The sequence below is a fragment of the Dreissena polymorpha genome, chromosome 12, assembly GCF_020536995.1.
Source record: "Dreissena polymorpha isolate Duluth1 chromosome 12, UMN_Dpol_1.0, whole genome shotgun sequence".
Taxonomy (NCBI): Eukaryota; Metazoa; Mollusca; class Bivalvia; order Myida; family Dreissenidae; genus Dreissena; species Dreissena polymorpha.
Genome location: NC_068366.1, coordinates 59,165,650 through 59,190,944, shown reverse-complemented (window position 1 = coordinate 59,190,944; position 25,295 = coordinate 59,165,650). Strand labels below are relative to the sequence as shown.

The 25,295-nt window shown below is 34.7% G+C and overlaps 2 protein-coding genes across 29 annotated transcripts in view; one reads left to right on the top strand and one right to left on the bottom strand.

Annotated features, from left to right (window-relative positions):
- LOC127853138 (guanine nucleotide exchange protein smcr8a-like) overlaps nucleotides 1-17,064 on the bottom strand; it is a 35,055-nt gene extending 17,991 nt beyond the window's left edge. For 26 of the 27 annotated variants that reach the window (XR_008036484.1, XR_008036489.1, XR_008036493.1 and 23 more), the window contains exons 1-14: nucleotides 16,967-17,061; nucleotides 13,184-13,432; nucleotides 12,755-12,846; nucleotides 12,187-12,253; nucleotides 11,430-11,512; nucleotides 10,706-10,751; nucleotides 9,889-9,973; nucleotides 8,908-9,044; nucleotides 5,581-5,719; nucleotides 4,171-4,235; nucleotides 3,513-3,638; nucleotides 2,472-2,529; nucleotides 1,705-1,774; nucleotides 1,374-1,443 (exon numbers count right to left, since the gene is read on the bottom strand). Coding sequence is in view for 5 of the 27 variants with exons in the window: in XM_052387370.1 (XP_052243330.1) it covers nucleotides 1,374-1,443; nucleotides 1,705-1,774; nucleotides 2,472-2,529; nucleotides 3,513-3,638; nucleotides 4,171-4,235; nucleotides 5,581-5,719; nucleotides 8,908-9,044; nucleotides 9,889-9,973; nucleotides 10,706-10,751; nucleotides 11,430-11,512; nucleotides 12,187-12,253; nucleotides 12,755-12,846; nucleotides 13,184-13,402 (1,257 nt within the window). In the remaining 22 variants the exon portion in view is untranslated. Of the gene's footprint in view, nucleotides 1-1,373; nucleotides 1,444-1,704; nucleotides 1,775-2,471; nucleotides 2,530-3,512; nucleotides 3,639-4,170; nucleotides 4,236-5,580; nucleotides 5,720-8,907; nucleotides 9,045-9,888; nucleotides 9,974-10,705; nucleotides 10,752-11,429; nucleotides 11,513-12,186; nucleotides 12,254-12,754; nucleotides 12,847-13,183; nucleotides 13,433-16,966 lie in introns of all 27 variants that reach the window. The other variant, XM_052387369.1, reaches the window with a different exon arrangement.
- Nucleotides 16,805-25,295, top strand: part of LOC127853139 (uncharacterized) — a 31,226-nt gene continuing 22,735 nt past the window's right edge. Inside the window, exons 1-7 of one of the 2 annotated variants that reach the window (XM_052387377.1) lie at nucleotides 16,805-16,829; nucleotides 17,530-17,626; nucleotides 19,145-19,255; nucleotides 19,864-19,932; nucleotides 20,957-21,056; nucleotides 22,551-22,667; nucleotides 23,272-23,366. In XM_052387377.1, coding sequence (XP_052243337.1) covers nucleotides 17,555-17,626; nucleotides 19,145-19,255; nucleotides 19,864-19,932; nucleotides 20,957-21,056; nucleotides 22,551-22,667; nucleotides 23,272-23,366 — 564 coding nt within the window. In that variant the 5' untranslated portion in view covers nucleotides 16,805-16,829; nucleotides 17,530-17,554. Of the gene's footprint in view, nucleotides 16,830-17,227; nucleotides 17,305-17,529; nucleotides 17,627-19,144; nucleotides 19,256-19,863; nucleotides 19,933-20,956; nucleotides 21,057-22,550; nucleotides 22,668-23,271; nucleotides 23,367-25,295 lie in introns of those variants that run through there. The other variant, XM_052387375.1, reaches the window with a different exon arrangement.

Below are 25,295 nucleotides of genomic sequence, written 5' to 3'. Positions count from 1 at the left end.
CATTTGTGTTTAAATAATATACAAACTTCCAAGCATTATTATTGTTTTATATTCTTTAACACTGTGCAAATACTTGATTAACATAGATCTTTGACGGTTTGAATAAAAAGCTTTTCAGCCAAATTAGTATGTTTTCTCATAGTGATATAATTATAGAATGCACTCATTTGATGCATGTGGGCAAAGTTTTGTCCCATATTAGCATGTCCAGTCCACAAGTGCTAATCAGGGATGACACTTTCCGCCTAAAATGGATTTTCCGTAAAAGCAGCAAGTGTCATCCCTGATTAGCCTGTGCAGAATGCATACGTAAATCTGGGATGACACTTTATGCACATGCATTTAGCCAGGTTTTCCCAAAGGAGGCTCATATATAATTATAAGGTCCACAGAATATGCCTCTTTAACCCTTTCCTATTGAGAAGCAAAGTAACAAGAGCTCTCAGAAGACAGCGCGCTCGACTATTTGAGTGCTTGACAGTATAACGTAAACCATCGTGGGGAACTTTTTCATATTCAATAAGGTCAAGGTAAAATAGTCATATTCTAACTGGAAGAGGACCATAATTGAAACACCTTGACCGCTTATGTTTTAAAGAAGTTGTACTTCGACGATTCTGAGTTCAGGTATATTTGCCACAATCTCTTGAACATTAAAAAAAATTGTAAAGACATAAAACAACTAATAAGATTTTATTTCAAGTTTGATAGCAATAGCTTAGGTGGGATGGTTGGACGGTCCTTCATAAATAAAATAAACAAGACTATTGCCAAGCAATATATGTCCCCAACAGGCTCCACCATTGTCAGAAATATATTTTTTTATTTGTTGCCATAGCAACCAGAATTTTTGACGTAGGAACAAAATTAAATGACGTGCATAATGTCCATATTGCCATCTATCCATGTTTCAAGTTTCATGAACAAATATCAAGAACTTGTTAAGTTATCGCAGGATCAAAAAAAGTGTGACCGACTCACAGACTGACGGACTGACTGACAAACAGAGCACAAACCATAAGTCCCCTCCGGTGAAACCTGTAGGGGACAATAAATATATGTTGTTTTTTTGTTTACCATGTTTAAAAAAAAAAAAATCTTTTTGGGTGAGGGGGAGGGGGGGGGGGGTAGAGGGGGTATAATGTTTGGTTGTGGTCATTTATTAGATGAACTTTAAAAAATAATAAGAAAAAAAAGCAGACGCTCACGCCGACGCCAGGGTGAGTAGGATAGCGCCACTATATATATTTTAATATATAATAGTTGAGCTAAAAAATGGCCATGTCAAGCCAGCATAAAACCCAAAAAGCCTGCAAGTAACTTGCAGTCTGTTCAAGTTTAATTTTGTTACAACAGTTGCTGTAAGGTCGTACCACAGGCAGGGTGTCCTCTGTCTGATCAAGGTCAGGAACCATTCTTCGTACACAGACACTCTCTCCGCAACTGTAAAACACACCATGTCTCATCAACACATTTAATAATAAATAATGCTGAAGAAAGCATGCAGGAAATTATTGAAGCATAATAAGTACAAAGCACCAAATATGCATTGGTCTTTGGAAGGCACTGCATTTCTCACAAAGTTTCATTCATTAACAAATAAAAATACTTGTAATTTATATTATTTTATGTTAATTTATGCTTATTGAGACAAATGACACAAATGGGTGACAGAATGTCTAGGTTCACCCAGATCTAATTTACCATGACTGGAACGCCAGAAAGTTGGCCCCTACAGTGTTGTATCCAAACCTCAGTAAACCTTCATAGGGATCTGAAAATGCGAGGTACAATTGCTTATTTGTATGCAAGTTAACACTTTACAGTATTTGCGTTTGCCTATTTCCATGCAAACAAGCAAATTCTTTGAATTTATATTCCCCGCCAATATACTTCTGGACAAAAAAGTTTTCTGGACATATGGACAATGCCAAAGTGCATCATCCTCTTATCCATATATATACTAATACCAAGTTTCAATGAAATCCGTCAAAGCACTTCCAAGATATGGCTCCGGCCACACAAAAGCATTTTTTCAAGATACAAATGGCCACAACTCCGTCATTAACAGATGGTGAACAATGCCATTTGGCATGCATCATCCTCTTATCCATATATATACTCATACCAAGTTTCAATGAAATCCGCTTAAGCACTTCCAAGATATGCCTCCGGACAAAAAAAAAAAGATGGACGGACGGAAGGACGGAAAGACAGACGGATGGACAACGCCAAAACAATATCCCTCCGCCTATGGCAGGAGATAATAATTAACATAATACAGTTTGTATCTATTTCAGTGACATTAAGGTTTGTACAAGTTTAACAAGTATGTAAAATGTGTACTAAAGATATAAAGATACAAGAAATTTACACCATATATTTTGTCAATTTCACAAAGACTTCAAGTAATTTAACGAAGTCAAGCTGATGCAAAACAAAACACAATTACAACAAAACAAATGGCCTACCAAGCGCAGCAACATCAAGTTCATCTGTGTAGATACTGGCCAGGTCACGTTTGAGAAACTGTATAGATAAATAGAAAATGCACTAACTAAAAGTTCTACTTCTAAATCAAATTGGAATTAGGTAAAGAGGACTTAAAGACCCAGTCCTTGACAATAACCCTTTACCACTTAGATACGTATTTTGACGCATTTGTAGTCCCTTGGAAAGTTAAATTTAATTTAAGACTTGTCTTACTAGATTCATGTTTCAAAGGCTTCATTTCACCCCTCAGATACTGATGAGCAACAAACAGTATAAAACCTGAACAGACTGCGAGTTACTCGCTGGCTGTTCTGGTTTTATGCTAGTTGCATAAGCCATTTCTACTTTGCTTTTGAGTGGGAAAGGGATAACTAGATGAAATCTGAAAGCGCATTGTTGAAATGAATCTTGACAATATTTATTCCTCTGAGAACCTTTTTGTTTGCTGCATTGTTATAAACAGTTTGTAATGTTTGGTGTGAATGGAATATTTGGTTTAAGATATTTGTTTTCTGAATTTAATTTTTTAAAACATTTTTACAACTGGCAAGGACACATTAGGTTTTAACTGAATTACATGAAGCCTTAAGCAACATATAGTAGGTATTTCAGTTATATCATTCAATGCACACAACCAGCAGTCTAAGGAGATATCTCAGGATTATTTCACCTAACTGTAACTCCAAGACTTGGACACAACTTTTGTTTGATGGTATTTCATTCATGCAATTGTTTTTGTAATTTAAGCTGGCATTGAACACCCAGTTATACAAGATAAAGCAAACATACACATTTCATAGAATACACAAACAAATCTCATCCGCACAGGCTAATCAGGGACGACACAAACCGCCTAAACTAGATTTTTGTCAAGAGTCTTCCTTTAAACAAAAAATACAATACAAGCGGAAAGTGTGGTACCTGATTAGCCTGTGCGGCTGCTTATCTGGTACAACACTTAACGTACATGCATTAAACCCCTGTTCACATAGCGAGGATCATTACATATAAGTCCCTACCTCCCTGAACGTCCTAAGCCTCTGCAGTCCCTCTTTCGCGCCCCAGGAGCAGAGCTCGTGGAGACCCCGTAGAGATCGGTCAAATCTACGCTTTCCACGAATGGAGCTTACATCCACCAACTTGGGCTTTGAAAAGAAAAAATAAAGTAAATGACACAATGAGTAAGCATTGTCTAACAGCATTATCATAGCATTCAAATTGTATGTACATATAATGCCCCTTTTGTGAAAAACTGGGCTTAATGCATGTGCCTAAATTAGCCTGCGCAGTGTGACAAAACTTTTTTTATTTTTTTCATTTAAAGGTTGTTGCTTCTATATGAAAATTCAGTACAGGTGGAAAGTGTCGTCCAAGATTAACATGTGGTACAACACTGGCTAATCTTGGACGACACTATTTATAAATTCTTTGAAGATAGTTGAACATTATTAGCTTGGCAAAGCGGAGTAATAGCTTTCAATGTTGAATAAACAAAAAATGAGAAAATACAGATATTATTCTATAAAAAAAAACACATATTAAGTTTTCAAATGTATTTGTAAACAATGTCCTGAATATATCATAAAGAATGAGCATTCATAAAGAAAACTTTTTATGCAGTGGAAGAGGTCTTGAAAAAGGGCACAAAGACAATGGGAATATAAATCATGGTTTTACCTTTTCATTTTTTACTTTCCTATAAAGACTGAACTCTGGCGCCGCCCCTTCACAATAAGATCCCGCTGAAATAGAAAGAAAAATACGTGAGCAGCTCTCTGGGAAAACAGGGCTTAATGCATGAGCGTAAAGTGTTGTCCCAGATTAGCCTGTGCAGTCTGCCTAAACTGAACGTTTGCTAAAGAGAGACCTTTAAACAAAAAATACAATAAAAGCGGAAAGTGTCTTCCCTGTCTGTGACACTTTACGCACATCCAGTAATCTCCATTTTCCCAGAGCCAGGATCAAGTACATTATTTTAAATATGTGTAGTTTTAAATTGCATGAATTCTTTTTCTGACATTTAATTATTGTACATATTTATTTCGGCTGAAAGAAGTAAAATGTCACAAAAAGCCACCATTAAAGATTAGTACACACCTAACTTTGATTTTTTTCAGCAGCCACATATACAAATACCTCATTTTCAAACATAATGAAGTAATTTTACCGGAACTGGCTATAATGGCCTACATAAAAACAACATGATAGTTGTGATTTTTTTTTAGACAAAGAACAAATCTGTTGATGTTAAACTACCCAGTAAACCACACAAAAAAGTAGTCCCATTTTAAACATCAATCGTCCAAATTTTATTAATGAAATATGATGCTGCATTCAATAAACGCAGATGATCTCTATAGAAACCTAAGTTCAAAAGTAGGTCTTTGTCATGGTCAAAGTAGGGAAATAGTGGTTTAGGTGGGTTGATGGTATTAAAAAACAACAAACATGGATGTATAAAGTCTTTGGGGAAGCATTATTGGTGTAATGCCAACATATAATTTTGGGTGAACCACTGAACCTGCAATTGACAAACGAATAAAGAAACTAACAGAGGAACAGGCTAATGACAATATGCCCTCTGGCATCAGTAGGTGCCGGGAGCATACAAACAAACAAGAGCTGTGTTTGTGAAACACGATGCCCCCTACTGCGTTTTGAAGCTGCATGTCGGCTATTTAAGAAACAAGGTTATATTTTGAATGTAAAGATCAGTGACCTTGACCTTTGACCTAGTGTCCTCAAACCATGTTTGATTGTAGATCTCAATGAGATGGATGCACATGTGAAGTTAAAAGAACATAGACCAAAGAGTTTTCATTTTATGAGCAAGGTTAAAGTTTTTGGACAGACATAACCATACAATGACACACAGACAGACAGACATACAGGCCAAACAATATACCTCCTGATCATTCGATCTGGGGGCATAAAAACAGACATGGTTCTCATTAAAAATGACTACAAATATTTGTGAAATTATATTTAAAAAAAATAATCATGTTTGTTATTGGCAAACAAAAACGAATACTGGATAATCAGCAATGAAAACAAAAAAGTATTTCTAAAATAGACACGCAGCCTTACATTTTTCATTTTCATCCTCTTGCAGAGATGGATCAAAGTCCTTTAGACTCCCACAGTCCAGACTGGTACTTGAGTCTGCCTTTCCCTTCCCCAGAATGCTCTCATAACCATGGAAACGCTCTGCCAGATCACTGTCTCCCTGTATTGTCAAACATTAAATTCACATTTTGATTATATGTTAAAATAGTGTCAGAAAAAAGACATGTTTGCAAACCACAAATTCCCTCTTACTTGAAGCCAATGCACTCTGCTAATTGCTTAGAGATGACAAATGATGAAAGTTGATGTTATGCAATTATGCAGCATGGTATCTTTTTTTGAAATCTCATTTCATTATGCATTTAGGGTGAAACATTCATAAAATAACATTTTTTTTTGTTTAATGCTTTTAGGAATTTCTAAATTACTTTTTGCACACTGCGTTTTATGACTTGTAAATTTCTTTTTGCAAATTGCAGTTCTCTTTGTGCGTTTATTTAGTGTTGTGTATGTAGATTTACAGAAGTTACAGCACTCACATAAATGCCAATTATATTACAAAAAGCAATTCATAATTTACAAAAGCAATTTAAAACAAGAATATCAGTGAAACTGATGGATGCTCCCCCATGATGCGCTTTGTCAATGTATGTGTTAATAAACACCTAAAAAATCTATTATTAGCCTCGGTGACCTTGACCTTGACCCCAGTGACCTCAAACCTAATCAAGAGGTACAGGTCCATGCAAGGTAACTACATGTCAAATATGAAAGCGATTGGTTAAGTATTGAAGGCGCTATGAGAAATGGTAGCAAAAGTGTGACAGAAGGAAGTCTATTATTAGCCTCGGTGACCTTGACCTTGACCCCAGTGACCTCAAACCTCATCAAAAGGTAGAGGTCCATGCAAGGTACCTACATGATAAATATGAAAGAATTGGTAAAGCATTAAAGGCGCTATGAGAAACGTTAGCAAAAGTGTGACAGAAGGAAGTCTATTATTAGCCTCGGTGACCTTGACCTTGACACCAGTGACATCAAACCTCATCAAAAGGTAGAGGTCCATGCAAGGTACCTATATGCCAAATATGAAAGCGATTGGTAAAGTATTGAAGGCGCTATGAGAAACGGTAGCAAAAGTGTGACAGAAGGAAGTCTATCATTAGCCTCGGTGACCTTGACCTTGACCCCAGGGAAAACTGTGCATAATGCATGTGCGTAAATTATCGTCCCAAATTAGCCTTTGCAGTCCGCACAGGCTAATCAGAGACTGCACTTTATGGGCTAATCAGAGACTACACTTTATGAGCTAATCAGAGACTGCACTTTATGGGCTAATCAGAGACTACACTTTATGGGCTAATCAGAGATTACACTTTATGGGCTAATCAGAGACTACACTTTATGGGCTAATCAGAGACTACACTTTATGGGCTAATCAGAGACTGCACTTTATGGGCTCACCAGAGACGACACTTTATGGGCTAATCAGAGACTGCACTTTATGGGCTAATCAGAGACTGCACTTTATGGGCTAATCAGAGACTACACTTTATGGGCTAATCAGAGACTGCACTTCATGGGCTAATCAGAGACTGCACTTTATGGGCTAATCAGAGACTATACTTTATGGGCTAATCAGAGACTGCACTTTATGGGCTAATCAGAGACTACACTTTATGGGCTAATCTGAGACTACACTTTATGGGCTAATCAGAGACTGCACTTTATGGGCTAATCAGAGACTGCACTTTATGGGCTAATCAGAGACTGCACTTTATGGGCTAATCAGAGACTGCACTTTATGGGCTAATCAGAGACTGCACTTTATGGGCTAATCAGAGGCTACACTTTATGGGCTAATCAGAGACTACACTTTATGGGCTAATCAGAGACTGCACTTTATGGGCTAATCAGAGACTGCACTTTATGGGCTAATCAGAGACTACACTTTATGGGCTAATCAGAGACTGCACTTTATGGGCTAATCAGAGACGACACTTTATGGGCTAATCAGAGACTACACTTTATGAGCTAATCAGAGACTACACTTTACGGGCTAATCAGAGACTGCACTTTATGGGCTAATCAGAGACTACACTTTATGGGCTAATCAGAGACTACACTTTATGGGCTAATCAGAGACTGCACTTTATGGGCTAATCAGAGACGACACTTTATGGGCTAATCAGAGACTACACTTTATGAGCTAATCAGAGACTACACTTTATGGGCTAATCAGAGACTGCACTTTATGGGCTAATCAGAGACTACACTTTATGGGCTAATCAGAGACTACACTTTATGGGCTAATCAGAGACTACACTTTATGGGCTAATCAGAGACTACACTTTATGGGCTAATCAGAGACTACACTTTATGGGCTAATCAGAGACTACACTTTATGGGCTAATCAGAGACTACACTTTATGGGCTAATCAGAGACTGCACTTTATGGGCTAATCAGAGACTACACTTTATGGGCTAATCAGGGACTGCACTTTATGTGCTAATCAGAGATTACACTTTATGGGCTAATCAGAGACTACACTTTATGTGCTAATCAGAGACTACACTTTATGTGATAATCAGAGACTACACTTTATGGGCTAATCAGGGACTGCACTTTATGTGCTAATCAGAGACTACACTTTATGGGCTAATCAGAGACTGCACTTTATGTGCTAATCAGAGACTACACTTTATGTGCTAATCTGAGACTACACTTTATGTGCTAATCAGAGACTGCACTTTATGGGCTAATCAGAGACTACACTTTATGTGCTAATCAGAGACTACACTTTATGTGCTAATCAGAGACTACACTTTATGGGCTAATCAGAGACTACACTTTATGGGCTAATCAGAGACTACACTTTATGTGCTAATCAGAGACTACACTTTATGGGCTAATCAGAGACTACACTTTATGGGCTAATCAGGGACTGCACTTTATGTGCTAATCAGAGATTACACTTTATGGGCTAATCAGAGACTACACTTTATGTGCTAATCAGAGACTACACTTTATGTGCTAATCAGAGACTACACTTTATGGGCTAATCAGAGACTACACTTTATGATCTAACAGTGTTCTGAATGTCCAGAAAAATTTGAGTAGCCAGTTATATTTTCAAAGTAGCCGGCGACTAAGCAATAAAATGGGTGTATTTGCACCATTTATTTAGATATTTTGGGGAAAGTAGCCGGCATCTAGATTGAATGTAACCGGTGAAATCGCCAGCTGCTGTGCAAACTGCACAGGCTAATCTGGGATGACAGTTTATGCACTTGCAATAAGCCCAGTTTTCACAGAGCAAGACTCATATAATTGCAAGAACAAAGTACCTGAATCAGTGGTTTTAGAGAGGTGACAATGTCTGTGACCTCCTCCATGCACTGTCGAATCATGTTGAGCGTGTGGTGAAGGTCACTGTCTGCCTGCGACGTCATCTGACTGCGACTCTGGCTGATCAGCAGGTGAGCTTTATAGCAAAAAGAACCTCGCTCTAGGAAACAGGGCTTAATGCATGTGCATAAAGTCACACCCAAGATGAGCCTGTGCAATCTGCACAGGCTAATCAGTCTCCACAGGCTTATCAGGGATGTCACTATCTGCTTTTTTTATCTGGTATTTTTTGTTTAAATGAAGTCTCTTCTTAGCAAAAAATCCAGTTTAGTCTGAAAGTTTCACCCTTGATTAGCCTGTGCCCACTGCACAGGCTAATCTGGGACGAGACTTTACGCTTATGCATAAACCTCATTTTTCTCAAGCAAGGCTCATATCATAACTGACAGGGAGACAATGCTTATTTGAATTTCTTGCTGCAGGAATCAAATTATGTAAGTTGTCTGCTTTTCAAGAGATAATATGAATATTAACACAAAAAAACAAACACATTTCATATGTTGCTGAACATATTTACATTAAAATATGTCGGCATAGTGAGTAGTGTAATCTCATTGACATTTCTATACTTCACAATGTTATAAATACTACATAGATCAAGAAAAAATGAGTTTTCTGGATACAATGTTTAACCCTTTTTTTCAAGGTTCCTTGTTTAAATCACAGAAAAATGTTCACATCACACATTTTTTGGTGCAAACTCATTATTGCCTCTTAGATCCATAAATACACATTACCAAATGGTGTTAATTTATACACTCACTGTCTTAATTCACATTTGTATTTATGTGTAAAAGGAGGCAGTGTAAAAGTGCTTAAATATAAAATAACTACAGTTTGATAAATTTTTAATCAAAACGATTTCCATAACTAAAATTTTCAAGTTAAAGGTATTATACTAATTCTACAGACAAGCACACCTTTAGTGTAGCTGAGATCTTCCAGGTATTTCTCTAGGTCCCTCATAAACACCAGTCTGTTACCATACTTCATTAGTCTTGCAACCTGGCAACATCAACACAAAAGTCCCTATTCCACTATGGTGATATCCACAAACAAAACAAATGTCCCTATTCCATTATGTTGAGATTAACTAAGAGAACAAAAGTCACTATTCCATTATGTTGAGATTGACAAGAAAACAAAGGTTCCTATTCCACTATGTTGAGATTGACAAGAAAACAAAGGTCCCTATTCCATTATGTTGAGATTTACAAGAAAACAAAGGTCACTAATCCATTATGTTGAGATTTACAAGAAAACAAAGGTCACAATTCCATTATATTGAGATTTACAAGAAAACAAAGGTCACTATTCCATTATGTTGAGATTTACAAGAAAACAAAGGTCACTATTCCATTATGTTGAGATTTACAAGAAAACAAAGGTCACAATTCCATTATATTGAGATTTACAAGAAAACAAAGGTCACTATTCCATTATGTTGAGATTTACAAGAAAACAAAGGTCACTATTCCATTATGTTGAGATTTACAAGAGCCTTTACTGTAATAGCTTGACAAAGAAATTGCTTGAAAGTAATCTATTATAAAAAATTGACACAACACTGGTGCAGCCCCTTTTTTTGCAGCACACTGAACCTTTTGTGATCCTGGATCTTTCACATGTACACAGACTTCACCTTATATATTATGAATAGATTACTCATGCCGTTTAGCTTCAACAATACACAGTCATGTTATAGAAGTGATGACAACCAATGTAAAAAGAACAAACCTGCTTCATCTGTGAGGAAATTTCTCCATAACATTTCATAATTTTCCTGCAAAATGAAAACAAAACAGCTTTAATAAAACCACACTTTCCACCTGACTATCAATGTGATGTCTCCACTTTCCCAAATAATTTGTATAAATAATAACACTTATTTTTTTTATTCAGTTCAAACCTTTTTGGACTAATTTTGTAGAACAGGAGGATAAATTAGTTTCTTTTTAAAACCAGCCCATGATGCCTTTTTACAGATCCTTTAAAAGCTCTCCAGTAGGGACCAAATTCATGACCTCCATTTCCTTAAGGTGTCACCAAATCTTATACACTGGGGGTTTGATTTTGATAATAACTCTGACAATGAAGGAAAATACCAAACCCCATTACATTATTAATCAAAATTCTTCACTTTAAAATAGATCCAGCAAAGTTAAGAAACTAAAAATTGCATTGATAGGAAGGAATTCAGCTTACAGAAGTGTGATGCATGTGCGTAAAGTGTCCTCCCAGATTAGCCTGTGCAGGGATGACACTTTCCGCTTTTATTGAATTTGATAGTCCCTTCTTAGAAAAAATCCAGTTTAGGCGGAAAGTTTCATCCCTGATTAGCCTGCGTGGACTGCACAGGCTAATCTCAGTAATCTGGGACGACACTTTTCGCACATGCATTAAACCCCTTTTTCACAGAGCACGGCTCATATTGAAAAGAAACTAACATCACGGTACTTACAAGGGATCTGCAGTAACATATGTCATACAGAATGGACGTACATATCCCCTTGCCTGGATATCATTCAACACAATGTGGTGGACCTGCAAAACAGACCTAAATAGTACACTAGCAGAGCTGTATTATTAACCCTTTAATACCACTTAGATACATAAATTATTTTGACGCATTTGTAGTCCCTCTGAAAGTTAAATTTCATTTAAGTCCTTTTTTACTAGATTCAAATTATAAAGACATTAATTTCCAACCCTTAGGTACTGATGAGCAGCAAACAGCATCAAACCTATACAGACTGCGAGTCACTCACAGGCTGTTCTGGTTTTATGCTGTTTGCACATAGCCATTTTAATTTTGCTTCTGAGCTGGAAGGGTTACACAAGCCTTATTTCAGTCAAGTGATTATAATTGAAAATACAATAATTGTTATTAAAACAAAAGAATAAATAATGAAAAACTTAATAGTTACCAGTGATGTAGCTAAATTTAGGCCTGAAACTTCAATGTTATCTCAGTAGTCAAAAAAAATAATTTCCAAAAAATGCAACAAAAACCAACGGCTAAGAGGTTTGAGGGTTAAACAACTTAATCCACTAGAAGAAATCAATTAAAATATGATAAGTTATAAAACCATCTTCTTTAAGAAATTTATCTTCACTTAAAAAAATGTATGCACATTATGTACTTACAGAAGCAGTCACAACCATTAAATTCAAATGGTCATTCACTGACACAGAATAAGCCAGATTTAGGAACTTACAAAAGCATGGGCCCCTCTGTCAGAGTCTGACATGGCAACCTGAGCATCTTCTGTAGCCTCACAACCCCTGGAGCAAGATAGTTACAGAGTTAAATGCCTGTGTGTAAAGACTAACTTAAGTGTTGTCCCAGATTAGCCTGTGCAGTCTGCACTGGCTAATCAAGGAAAACAATTTTTGCTTTATTGTATTTTAATTTTAAAGGAAGTTTCTTCTCAGCGAAAATCCAATCTAGGCGGTACATAGTGTCATCCCTGAATACCTGTGCTGATTAGACTGCACAGGCTAATCTGGGACGACACTTTTCTCACAATTTTCCAGAGCAAGGCTCATATATTTTTTGTTCAATGCAAAACGTATTGACTGTACACAAGTACTTTAGAGACAGGAATTCAAGTAATCTGTGATTATTTATTTCAAAGTGAATAAATAAAAATAATATACAATGAGCATTGCAATAACAACACATACTGTGGGAGATATTAAAGTCACAAAATAAATAACGATATAAACATTCTTTGCTTGGTCTGAAAATGGGCTGAAATTTTCTATTTTATCATAAAATCTTACTCAACAATTGATGACTGATGATCAACAGCCAATATTTTTATGGAAAACTCGTTCTGATCAAAGTTCTGGCCACCATCCTTTGGTATTACCATCTGCAAAATAGCCAAGTTAATACAAATGTAATTAGTACTGGTAATTTGGTCACAGTACATAATTATCAATTGTGAATATATTAGAATAGCTGAATGCATTTAATCAATTTTTAAGTTCACAACAATGCTTGTTGGTATAAATAAATGAGTCAATATAATTTAAATTAAAGATAGAAGTTGACCTGAACTGAATTTTATCTTGAGTGATCAAATAGCAATATTAAGTTTTTTAAACAAGTTAATTTTTATTTCTGACATAGTGTATGAACGATATAAATAAATAAACATTAAATTACGCATCAAATTTCAGCAGTTTAAAATAGTGTATAAAACATACCACTGGTCGAGGTCCTTCCTGTTCCGAGAACTCAGCAATCAGAATGAAATCCTCATCAATCCAAGTGTTGTCATGGTTATTAGCCTGCTGCCATGGTGACGGCAATGAGAACTTAGGAAACAGGTATGAGAATGTATCAGAGCTGGTCACTGGAGAGGTAGGTTCCTGTCTGGTGCGTGTATGCAAGATATGCACCGCCCCTGCGTCCGCACTGAACATCTTGGCTTCTGCAGGCTATACGTGTACCTGCTTGATTTATATTTTGAAAAACATTTACAAAATAGTCAGTTTTGTATAAAATAAAATAGTTTGATGGTATGTTAGATCTTTGTCTATTATTTTTTGATAACATTTTAGTGCTATCTAACCTATATACTGCCGAAATACCTGATGTAATAATAAATAAGAATGCCAGACAGTGGTGCTGTTTTTGTTGTGACTACAGTCATCTTACTATATAACTGTAAAAAAAACAACACCACTGTCTGTCATTCGATCATTAATTAAGAAATAGTAAACTCCACTGAGGTCCCCATGGCATTATAGTGACCAGCCAGGCAGCCACAAACTGTATATGGACCGAAGCCGTAGGCTGAGGTCCATATACAGTTTGTGGCTGCCTGGCTGGTCACTATTTAAGAAATAGTAAACTCCAAAGCCGTAGGCTGAGGTCCATATACAGTTTGTGGCTGCCTGGCTGGTCACTATAATGCCATTGGGACCGAAGTGGAGTTTACTATTTCTTATATTACACCGAAGAGTTTCCCCTTTACCATTATACAGTGTTGTACAAATGTTTATGGTTTAAAAGAGATAAACTGAAGAATTTAGCAGGAATAATGACGTCATTTCGTTAAAAAATGACTTCATTTTTACAGTAAAACAGTGCACATTTAGTGGTGTGTAACCCCGAACGGTCCATATAGACCAGTTGACGAGTGACGTCACGCGCACCTGCAAATATTAGACTCCGCCCACTGGTTGGCAAAAAGAGGTGAAATTCATATAAGCGCATATACAGAAGGTTGAAATAATCATCGTTTTTATTGATAATCATGCACTATATCAAATATAATTTTACTAACTATGTCTGAATAAAACATATGCGTGCAAGGAAATGCATTTTTGGCACGATTATATTGTTGTTATTATTTGTCTATACTATAAACGATTGAACTCGGGAGTGGAAGACAATTTACGAGCTCGGTATGTGGTTACCATAAAAATCTAAACTTGGCACATCTTCGCGACTATTTTTTAGATAAAAATTCTCAGATATTGAAATTCTTTCAGAACAAATCAAATTTAATGAACGAACACAAATAAGGATGTAAACAAACAGCAAATAGATCGACTTTATGTACGCAACATATAGTAACTGATTTGAACATATTATGCCTGTAAAAACCTACCTTGTTACGCATTAAATAAATTCTCTTGATAAATGTTATTGTTTTTATTTAATTATTCACACCAATTTTGACACTCTTTGTTTCAGCATTTTTTACCCGGTGTTTTATTGCACCTTTGTTCATCATTAACCGATTATCTCATTATGATCGGATACTGTCCAAACAATTACAAAGAACACATGGTGTCATAAATCCAGGGACCTATTCTTGGGTCCCTGCATAAACCACATGTGGCATACAAGTGTCTGGTCATTAAACACAATTTATGATACCTTCATGTCATCTCTTGGCATATTGAGCGATCATCTAAGCTCAATTGTAAAGCCAAAATACGAAATAGTTGCTTTAATAAAATATTTTATCATATTAAAAAAAAATGAAGATATTTGTCCGAAATGGATTAACAGGAGCTAGTGTATATATATATTAGCCAGTTTAATCAAAATAATACAGTGTTAAATAACTATAAATTAAAAGTATCGTGCAATTTCACTGCTGCACAATTAACGTATTTAACGAGTACCAGCAGATGTAAACTCGGCTATTAGTATACGTGTTAAGATTGTACGTTACTGTAGTGTACGAAACGACATCATGAAAACAAGCATACAACAAAAGGGTAAAGAATACTTGCGTAAAATAAATTAATATATAGATTTATTTATCATAAAATGCTAGATTGTTATCACTCATTATCACCAGTAAAGAGGGTGCAAGCAAAGACAGTTCAATTTGCATAATATACAGTTCTTGTTTTTCATATGTTTGCTAAACGTTATGATATTGTCATTCAATGGAAACGAAACGATAATTCATTCAATGGAAAATAAAATTACTACAATGTTTAAAAATTGTAATGTATTCCGCTTTAAGGGCTTCGTTTTATATAATTGATTAAATGCCCCTCATAAACTTTCGTTCGCTTATGAACAATAACAATATCTACACCACTTATAATTATAATCAAATAAATGTATGTGTTATTATCTTTGAAATATAATTTATCAAAATCTTACTATCACAAAGAATACGAAAGAATATTTATTGTTTTGTTATGTGGGATTGCCAGTTTTTAGTCTTCTGACCACGTTTACTCTTATGTTAATAAGTAATTCGTATTTTTATACAGAGGAAATTATATTTATGAAAATACATTTATTGGTACTAAATATTATATTTTTGCACTGTTATTTAAGAGTTTTAATGTTTATTTCGGATTTTTGTATCGTTTTAATGACTAAACAAAAGACATATATACATGTTTTACGTTACTGTAACCAGTGCTTTTTGCCAACCAGTCAGTGCGCATGCGCGGAAAATCCCGAATGTAAACAATAACATTCAACTGGTCTATACAAAAAATAGTGACCGGTCCATATACTATTAGGTTCCTCTATCACATTTTACAGACTGAAACCGGTCATATAGATATAGAAGGACCAATATCTCTGAGGTGTAATATAATGCCATTGGGACCGAAGTGGAGTTTACCATTTCTTATATTACACCGAAGATTTTCCCCTTTAAATCATTACAGTGCTGTACAATTGTTTATGGTTTAAAGGTGATAAACTGAAGAATTTCGCAGAAATAATGACGTCATTTCGTTAAAAAATGATGTCATTTTACAGTAAAACAGTGCAAATTTAGTGGTGTGTAACCCCGAACGGTCCATATACATTCGGTACCCCTCGCAGATTATCATAATCGGACTCGGGAGAAATACGGGTTGAAAGTAGTCCGCCCATGTGATACCATTCTAAGAATGTTACAACAACATAAACAATAACAACGTTGGCGTCCATAATTCCTGTAGAGTTTGTACTTGCTTTGGCTTCAGAGCATAGAAAATCCTCATTTTCATCTTTGCAAAATGTAAACAACTCGCAAAACCAGCCATGTTTGTTTTTACTATGTAATTTTGATTCGCGTAGGCCCGCGTAGGTAGACCGCAATACCGCTTCCGAAATGTGTATTCATACTATCTCCTTCGAGGTACTTATCCGATGTTTGACGGAAAGGGCCGAGAATGTGCGATTGGGTCCATATACAAAAAATAGTGACCGGTCCATATACTATTAGATTCCTCTATCGCATTTTACAGACTTAAACCGGTCATATGGATGTAGAAGGACCAATATCTCTGAGGTGTAATATTCCGATATAGAAAACTGTGTTTACACGCGAATGATTATTCCTTTAGTACCACGAGAATACCCTGTTGCAGGCTACATGTATAATAAATCCTGATCATGTGATGCCTTCGCATTGTTGGCTCAAGCTTTTATTTACTCTCTTATAATTTTAGAGTGCACGCTATCATACCTTACCGCTGCGTTATTAACATGTTAAGATTGATTATACAACTTACCGGTTTCCACAAAAAATCACACAAAGTTATTAATGAACACTATTGTTATTTTGATACAATTATTTAGCATTTGTGCTTCCGCATTTGCAAGCTCTTGTATCTTAGCTTCGAATTTTACTGTTTAATTGAAATAAACTCGTGTTTAAGACATTATCATAATAAAAATAATAAATTGTGTTGTATAAAACTAAATCATTTCTCAAGCATATAATTATTTTTCAATATTACTACAAAATTAGAATTACGAATAAAACAGTACTCTAGCATTTTTGACAGATTGCGGGAAATATGTGTTCTACATTTTGACCCCTCAATCGTTTTACGTTCATATGTAACTTGTAAGTCAATGTCTTTCGATTAAATATTGTAAAACTGCTATAAATCAGTAGTTTCTCATTTTCACTTAGATCTATCTTTAGGATTACTTTATCCATATTGTTTTTGATAAATGAATATTAAACATAAATTCATATCCGAAAATTAACTTTTTATTTCAGGGAAGTCTTTAAACTGATCAATATTTCATTCTTTTGTATGCTATTTGTGTTATGCTTAATTTTCAGGAGTGTGTAATGAACTGGCTTGAACATGTCTGCAGCCAAGAGAGACTTCGGTTCATTTCATTCATCGAATGTACAAGAACTACTGAATTTATCTGAAGTAATGTTGTCCATAACCATATGGTGTCAATAACATATGTTTAGACTTACAAATAATGGGATAACTTATCACTTTTACATGTCCTTAAAGTTTAAAAGTCCTAGAGTATTAAATACCTAAAAACCATACTTAAAAACCATTTTATCGATTTTGCTCAAACTATCACAGCTCAAAATCTCAAACAGTCACATTGGCTTGCCCATCAAATTTGACTTACCAAACAATTTGAAGATAAGAGTTTTATAGCAAAATTGCAGGAAATCTTTCGTTCTGGGTAGTAACATTGCTGGAGAGCTTTGGCCCCCTCCATCTGCTGGGGACAGTAGATTTCTGTATATCCTGATTAAGAGGGACTTTCATAAGCAATGATCTCAAAACCAACTATTGACCGTCTGTGTTGCTGGGAGCTATATGTATTTTTTCATAAAAGCTTGAAGCACTGAAAACAAACTAAAGTGTATGGACCAAATATGTCAAAAGTATGTCTCTTTATATTTTTTTCACTACAGCATCATACTTCCTTTTGTTATTTGAATTTTCATAGAATTCTTCTGACTGATTGTCCAAGATTTTTACCCTTTCATAGACCTTGAAGATAAGTGATTTTGGCCGAGACTAATTTTGGCAGAAATAGTTTATGTACCCCTCTTCTACATGTTCGTAAAATACTTTTTATAATTTTTTTTTATATGCTTGTATGTATGTTATGTATGTATGCCTGTAATATCTTACGAAAAAAAAATTTGGCAGAAATAGTGCCTTTTGATTTTATCATTCCAAGTTTTTGCACATTACCACTGACCTGTCCCACGCATGTTCATCAGTTTGCAAACTTTCAGTTTCATGTTGCAATATTTGACCTATTTATGTGGAATACAAGAAAACATACATGCTCTTTTTTTCATAGGTCAGACATTACTATTTACTTTGTACACGTCACCATTTACATTTAACATTTAAGAAGAGTATTTCAGCTGCTAAATAGTTATAACCTGTTACAATTATCAGTACATTTTTTGTATTTTGTTTGTTATCATTTGTTTTTATAAATCAGTGCAGACATTCGATGTATGTTTATAATGAGTAAGCACAAACTTTCAGACTTTCATACATATACAATTAATGCCAGTGATTAAAAGGGTAACTATGATACAAGTAGTTTGTTCATTTATTCCTTAAAGGAAAGCCTTGAGCCCTGGTTTATAGAAGTAATTTTGTGATTCTGTGAATTAAATGAGAGGCATTTTGGGAAATTTTGGTTTAATGCATGTGCATAAAGTGTTGTCCCAGATTAGCCTAGGCAATCGGCAAATGCTAATAAGGGACAACACTTTCTGCTTTTACAGAATTTGATACTTCTTTGAATTTTCTTCTACGTGGTTATCCAGTTTAGGCGGAAAGTGTTGTCCCTGATCAGCCTGTGTGGACTGCACAGGCTAATCTGGGACAACACTTTATGCACATGCATTTAGCCCAGTTTTCCCAGATCGAGACTCAAATGCATGGAAAGTGTTTTAGGAGGAGTACACGCCCCCAGAGCTCCCCTTCAGATGTGAATCTATTGATGTGTACAAAACACAACCACTAACATTTGGTAAAAATGTCAGAAAGAAGCACTTTTTGCTTGAGGTACATTTCTTTTATATAGCTGGATTTGGTAGGTGTTGTTTCCTTTAATTGTTCTAATTTATATCACAGTCATAATATTTGACAACATTTATTATAAGTATTCATAGATTGGCATTGTGCATCAAGACTTATAAGTGATCTGATTGTTTCAGGTATTTCCTGATAAGATATACAGTAGTTGATATACCTACATATTGAATACAACTAAATATTGGCGCAAATCTCTGCTCTATGTGTATTCAACACTGACTGTGCTGGATGGTTTTACACTTACCAATGCTGACATGCAAATTTAGATTGACCCATGTAAATTTAAACTATCTTTTCTAATTTTGGATGTAATAATATAGATCAAATGAAAATTAACATTATATTTAAAAAAAGGAAAGTTTAAAGATTATAATTTACAAAATTAATTAAGTTTCAATATTATGACCAAATAAGCACAAAACCAGACATTAATCGTAGTAATATGAACATCACACATAGTTCTATTATTTGATATTGCACCTTATGGTATTCAAATGCATTACGTTTTTATTCAAATGTTTAAACTTGTAACATTCGTCAATTTGTAAATTTACTGAGCTGTGAGTTTTCATTTGTAGGATGACTGTGTGTTTCTGAACCATGGGGCATTTGGAGGTGTTTTGAAGGAAGCCTTACAAACTGCTCAGGTAAGAAAGTGAAAATGCAAAAATTTACAAGTATTTAAGATTATAATTATATACATTTAATATCAAAACACGATCAGCCAAGTTCAAACAGTGCCAAAGTAAAATGATTATCCTGTCATGAAATATAATCATTTTGAATAATAAATGATGACGTCTTGGAAGCCTTCTTATCATCCTTTAAAATTGAAAACTTATTAATTATGTAAACAGATTTTATTTTCATCTTGTATTACAATGAGCAATTAAATATGAGGAATTCAAATACAGTAAAACCTCTTTAATTCGAGGTTGCACCGGGATGACAAAAATGTTTAAGTTATCAAAGATCTTGAGTTATTGAGGTGTCCATATTGAGAAATTGGAAATATTCATGCAAATGTTTCTTTATCATAGTAATTATAAGTAGGGATTGAATGTAGTTTACATCAAGACTTGAAAAGGTCAATAAATATTCAAACTTGTTCATACAAAAATGTAATACAACTCAGAATTATTTGTTCTTTTTATGTGTACATGTATACCAATATTTAAGAGAACAATTGAATCAATATAAGATTATATAAATTTTACGCCATATAAATTATTCTAATTGACATATGTTGAGAACACAGCTTCTTAATACTTTCGTAGCTATCACAATGTGCAAAAGATTTGCCCCTGTCAGACAGTCCTTATACAAAGATATGAATAAAACCTTCTTGAGGTTACATTTGAATATTGCATTGGATAATGGAACAATACATGTGGTAGATTCATAGAGATGGATGATCCAGTGAAAGCTGGTAATTCATTACAGAAGTATTCAAGATTTTTTTGGAACTAAGAGTTTTGTTTTAGCTATCGTTGGTTTTCGAGTTGTTGATGCTCGAGATAAATAAGTTATACATTAGTCATGCTAAATTGCTTTTCAGCCAAATGTTAAGCAAGACCTCAAGCCTTTGTTTAAAATGTGTGTTTTATTAGCATCATTTCTGCAATATATACAAAATATCTAAGAACATTGTGTGTTTATTTTATATTTCAGAAATATCAGGAATGGACTGAGAAGCAGCCCTTGCGATTCTATGACAGAGAACTGCTGCCACGTCTTGTCCATGTCACAAGGAGGCTTGCGAAGTTTGTAGGTATGTGATGTTGTCAAATAAGGCCCATTTTCTACTTAAACAATTCCGATTAAGGTTCGATTGTATAAAGCTTGTATCTCTGTCTCTACTACAGACATTCAGCAGAAACTTTACAGATGTCTCCAAGGTCACAGGATAAGGCTTTTTGTCTGTGCTGATTAATTTAACCAATATTTTAGTCAAATACATGTGTATATTCCTTTTTTTGCCCTAAGGACATGTCAGCTTTAGGTTTACATATATCTCTGTTACTTCTTAAGATATTCAAATGAAATATTCAATGTATTTTTCGATATTTTATTCCAGAAAATGGTTAAATAGGTTTTTGATTTTGTTAAAGCGAGGGATTAGTATATTGTTCTTTCTTTTGACAATCTTGTAAGTATCCTACGTCAATAAATATTTGATTTGGTAGATATTTGATAAAAATCTCACTTTTGTGCATATCGGTTTGCTTAGCAACCGGGAGAGTTCTTAAGATCTCCAGATACACCAAGTACTGGTTCTACCCTTAAAACAGACGCCAAAGCATCTTAATATGCCTTAGGATTTTACAAATGTGCTCAAATAAAGAGGTTCAAACTACATGTAATATCTGTTTTGTCTATGTTTGAAAGGTAGTGATGCGAGGGACATTGTCCTGATTTAAACTACGCTGTACATGTAATACCTGGTATGTCTTTCTTTGTAAGGTTGTGATGCTAGGGACATTGTCCTGATTTAAACTACGCTGTACATGTAATACCTGGTATGTCTTTCTTTGTAAGGTTGTGATGCGAGGGACATTGTCCTGATTCAAACTACACTGTACATGTAATACCTAGTATGTCTCTGTTTGTAAGGTTGTAATGCGAGGGACATTTTCCTGATTCAAACTACACCGTACATGTAATACCTGGTATGTCTCTCTTTGTAAGGTTGTGATGCGAGGGACATTTTCCTGATTCAAACTACACCGTACATGTAATACCTGGTATGTCTCTCTTTGAAAGGTTGTGATGCGGGACATTGTCCTGATTCAAACTACACTGTACATGTAATATCTGTTGTGTCTCTGTTTGTAAGGTTGTGATGCGAGGGACATTGTCCTGATTCAAACTACACTGTACATGTAATATCTGTTGTGTCTCTGTTTGTAAGGTTGTGATGCGATGGACATTGTCCTGATTCAAACTACACTGTACATGTAATATCTGTTGTGTCTCTGTTTGTAAGGTTGTGATGCGATGGACATTGTCCTGATTCAAACTACACTGTACATGTAATATCTGTTGTGTCTCTGTTTGTAAGCTTGTGATGCGAGGGACATTGTCCTGGTTGAAACTGCATGTAATATCTGCTGTGTCTCTGTTTGTAAGGTTGTGATGCGAGGGACATTGTCCTGGTTGAAACTACATGTAATATCTGTTGTGTCTCTGTTTGTAAGGTTGTGATTCGAGGGACATTGTCCTGGTTGAAACTACATGTAATATCTGCTGTGTCTCTGTTTGTAAGGTTGTGATGCGAGAGACATTGTCCTGATTGAAAATGCAACCACAGCCCTGAACACTGTCCTGCAGAATGTTCCTTTAACAAAGGGTGACAAGATATTCTGCCTTAGTGTTACCTATGGTAAGTTAATGGCTGTGGGAACGGCTATAATCATGTATTTTTTACTTGTATATATTATATTTTATATATAAAAATGTATGGCTTTTACAAGTAGATGAACATCTGAATCTTATCTGCTCTTTGTCGAGAGTTGGTTTTCATTGGTCTCCCAAGCTTTATGTAAAAACATAATACATTACGTTGGAAAATTTAATAAAACATTTATACACTTATAAATGAGAGGATTTTTTTTTTCTATGTGATTATAATTATTATGAAAATTCTTGCGTGAAAGAGCCTTTGAACGAGTGAAAATATGTTAATTATAAATATGTAAAGACATTTTTTTCGCAATGTATGCAAGCAAGTATATTTTTCCATAAAATAAATATATGTACACATCTAGTTATGTAAGGCTTCAACTGATGTATATCTCACTTTCCGCTTTCATGGCATTTTTTGTTTAAAGGAAGTCTCTTCTAAGCAAAATTCCAGTTTCTGCAGAAAGTGTCTTGTCCCTGATTAGCCTGTGGAGAATGCACAGGCTAATCTGGATGACACCTTTTGCACATGCATTAAGTCTAGTTTTCCCAGCATGAGGCTCAAATGAAGCATATTTCTCCAGGTGCGGTGAAGAAGATGTTGTCATGGCGCTGTGAGCAGACAGGGGCAGAGCTCTGTCAGGCTGTCATAGAGTTTCCTTTACAGGATGACCAGCAGGTAACTGGTTGTGTGAGGCAGAGGGGCTTTGTAGTCCATGAATTTTATGTGTTTGTTATTAGGAATTTAGAAAGCTCTTGACAATAGTTATGGGCTTAGTGTCAGCAACATAATAAAGTCTATATTGTAAGTCACCTCAACTCAACTCTAGTCAAACAATTTTATTTAAGTAAATACAAGCCATTGGCCCAAAAACACAACTCAGAGTATTTTGTTCAACTTGCTTATGATGAAGTCAACCATCATGCTTAACTTGATGTTCAAAGATTTGTTTTTTAGTGTTGAGTCTTACTCAAACCTGAGTCTAAGGAAGAATATGTGAATATTTAGAATATGTGAATATTCTTATTTTTAAGATTTTTAGTATTTGTGAGCTAATGGACATTCTCAATACTAAGCTGAGGGCAAATTCAAATCTCATCTTCTGAAATGAGCTTAATGTTTAATATTTTGTGCCATGGTCCATGAATGTGACATTAAGGAAACTTGTTATTTACATTTATTTGGGTTTGTTAGTAGTCTAGTAGGAACGGAGGTCCACCATGCATGAATGGAAGGTTTTTTTCAAATATGCTGATGATGTTCTACATTGCCTCGGGTGAAAGAAAATTTTTGTTCCCAAGAAAAAAAGTGTTCCCATGGGGTCTAAATCCAAGATGGCCGCCAAGATGGCCGACCAAAAACCTTGAAAATTCCGTTATTTTGCTAATGACACTAACAACATTTATTTTCTTAGATTTTGGTAGGCATTTTAATTTAAGCAATTAATAACATATTATTCTTATTAAACAAATACATTTTTTGGTGAAATATTATACATTTTATGAAAATTATGACTATATATATGAAAAAAAGGTGCAAAAAATCATGTTTTTTTGGCTTATGACATGTTTCAATTTGTACCTGAAAAGCAGTTTAAGTACAATTATCATCCTAACTAAATTTATGTTCACGTATGGGACTAAGGAATATAATAATATAACAATATATGTGAATATTATCAATAATTATGATAAATAAGACAATAAAAGTGGGTGGGGTAAATTACAAATTTTAAGAAACATGCATGTTGATATATTTATTGATATACTAGCCCTTTTAACTTGTTATGTTTATGTATGAAGATTGTTTTTTATACTTACAAGTAGATTCTAGTTGTTTTTAGATATAAAATACATTTCACTTACTGATTGTAGTGTATTTACCGTAAATATATGAAAAAATATAATTTATAAACAAACGGCATTCAAATGTCTCACATTGAGCAAGTAGCACATTTGTTGCAAATTAACACTTAAATTGTCCAATAAAAATCATATTTGTTCCAAAACAAACTGTCATGTTTTATACAATACTGCTGAGAATGTGATGATTTTGTGAATTTTCTTTTTATGAATGTAGTTGAATGGGTGAAGGTGATATTATAAATATTTAAAGGATATATCTTCATCCTAGAAGTTGTTTTATAGAACTTTCATCCGGTGATTAAAATATGATACAGCGTGATTGTTATGATCCTAAATTTGCTTTATAACTTATTTGTTTCAGTATATAATAATTAAACTGTTAAAAGGGAATTAATTAGGTACATAGTTTGAATATGTATAGTTTTAGCTTCGCACAAGGGAGATAATTACGTTGACTTATCGCGGGCTTAGCGCAAAACGGTCGTAACTGACTTTTTGTAAACTTTTCAGTACGATAAAAAATAATAATATTTTATTCATTTTTATCAGTAATACAAAATTATGTTGCATAAATGTAGGTATTTTACATTCATTTAAAGTTCACACAATATATCTCTATTGGCATTATTGTAGTCAGAGATATTTGTTAAATATCAAGATACTACTGTTTTGCGCTTAAAATCTTGTAATGTTTGATTATATTTTTTAAGCAAAAAGGTCGTATCTGAAAATCAGATCAGTT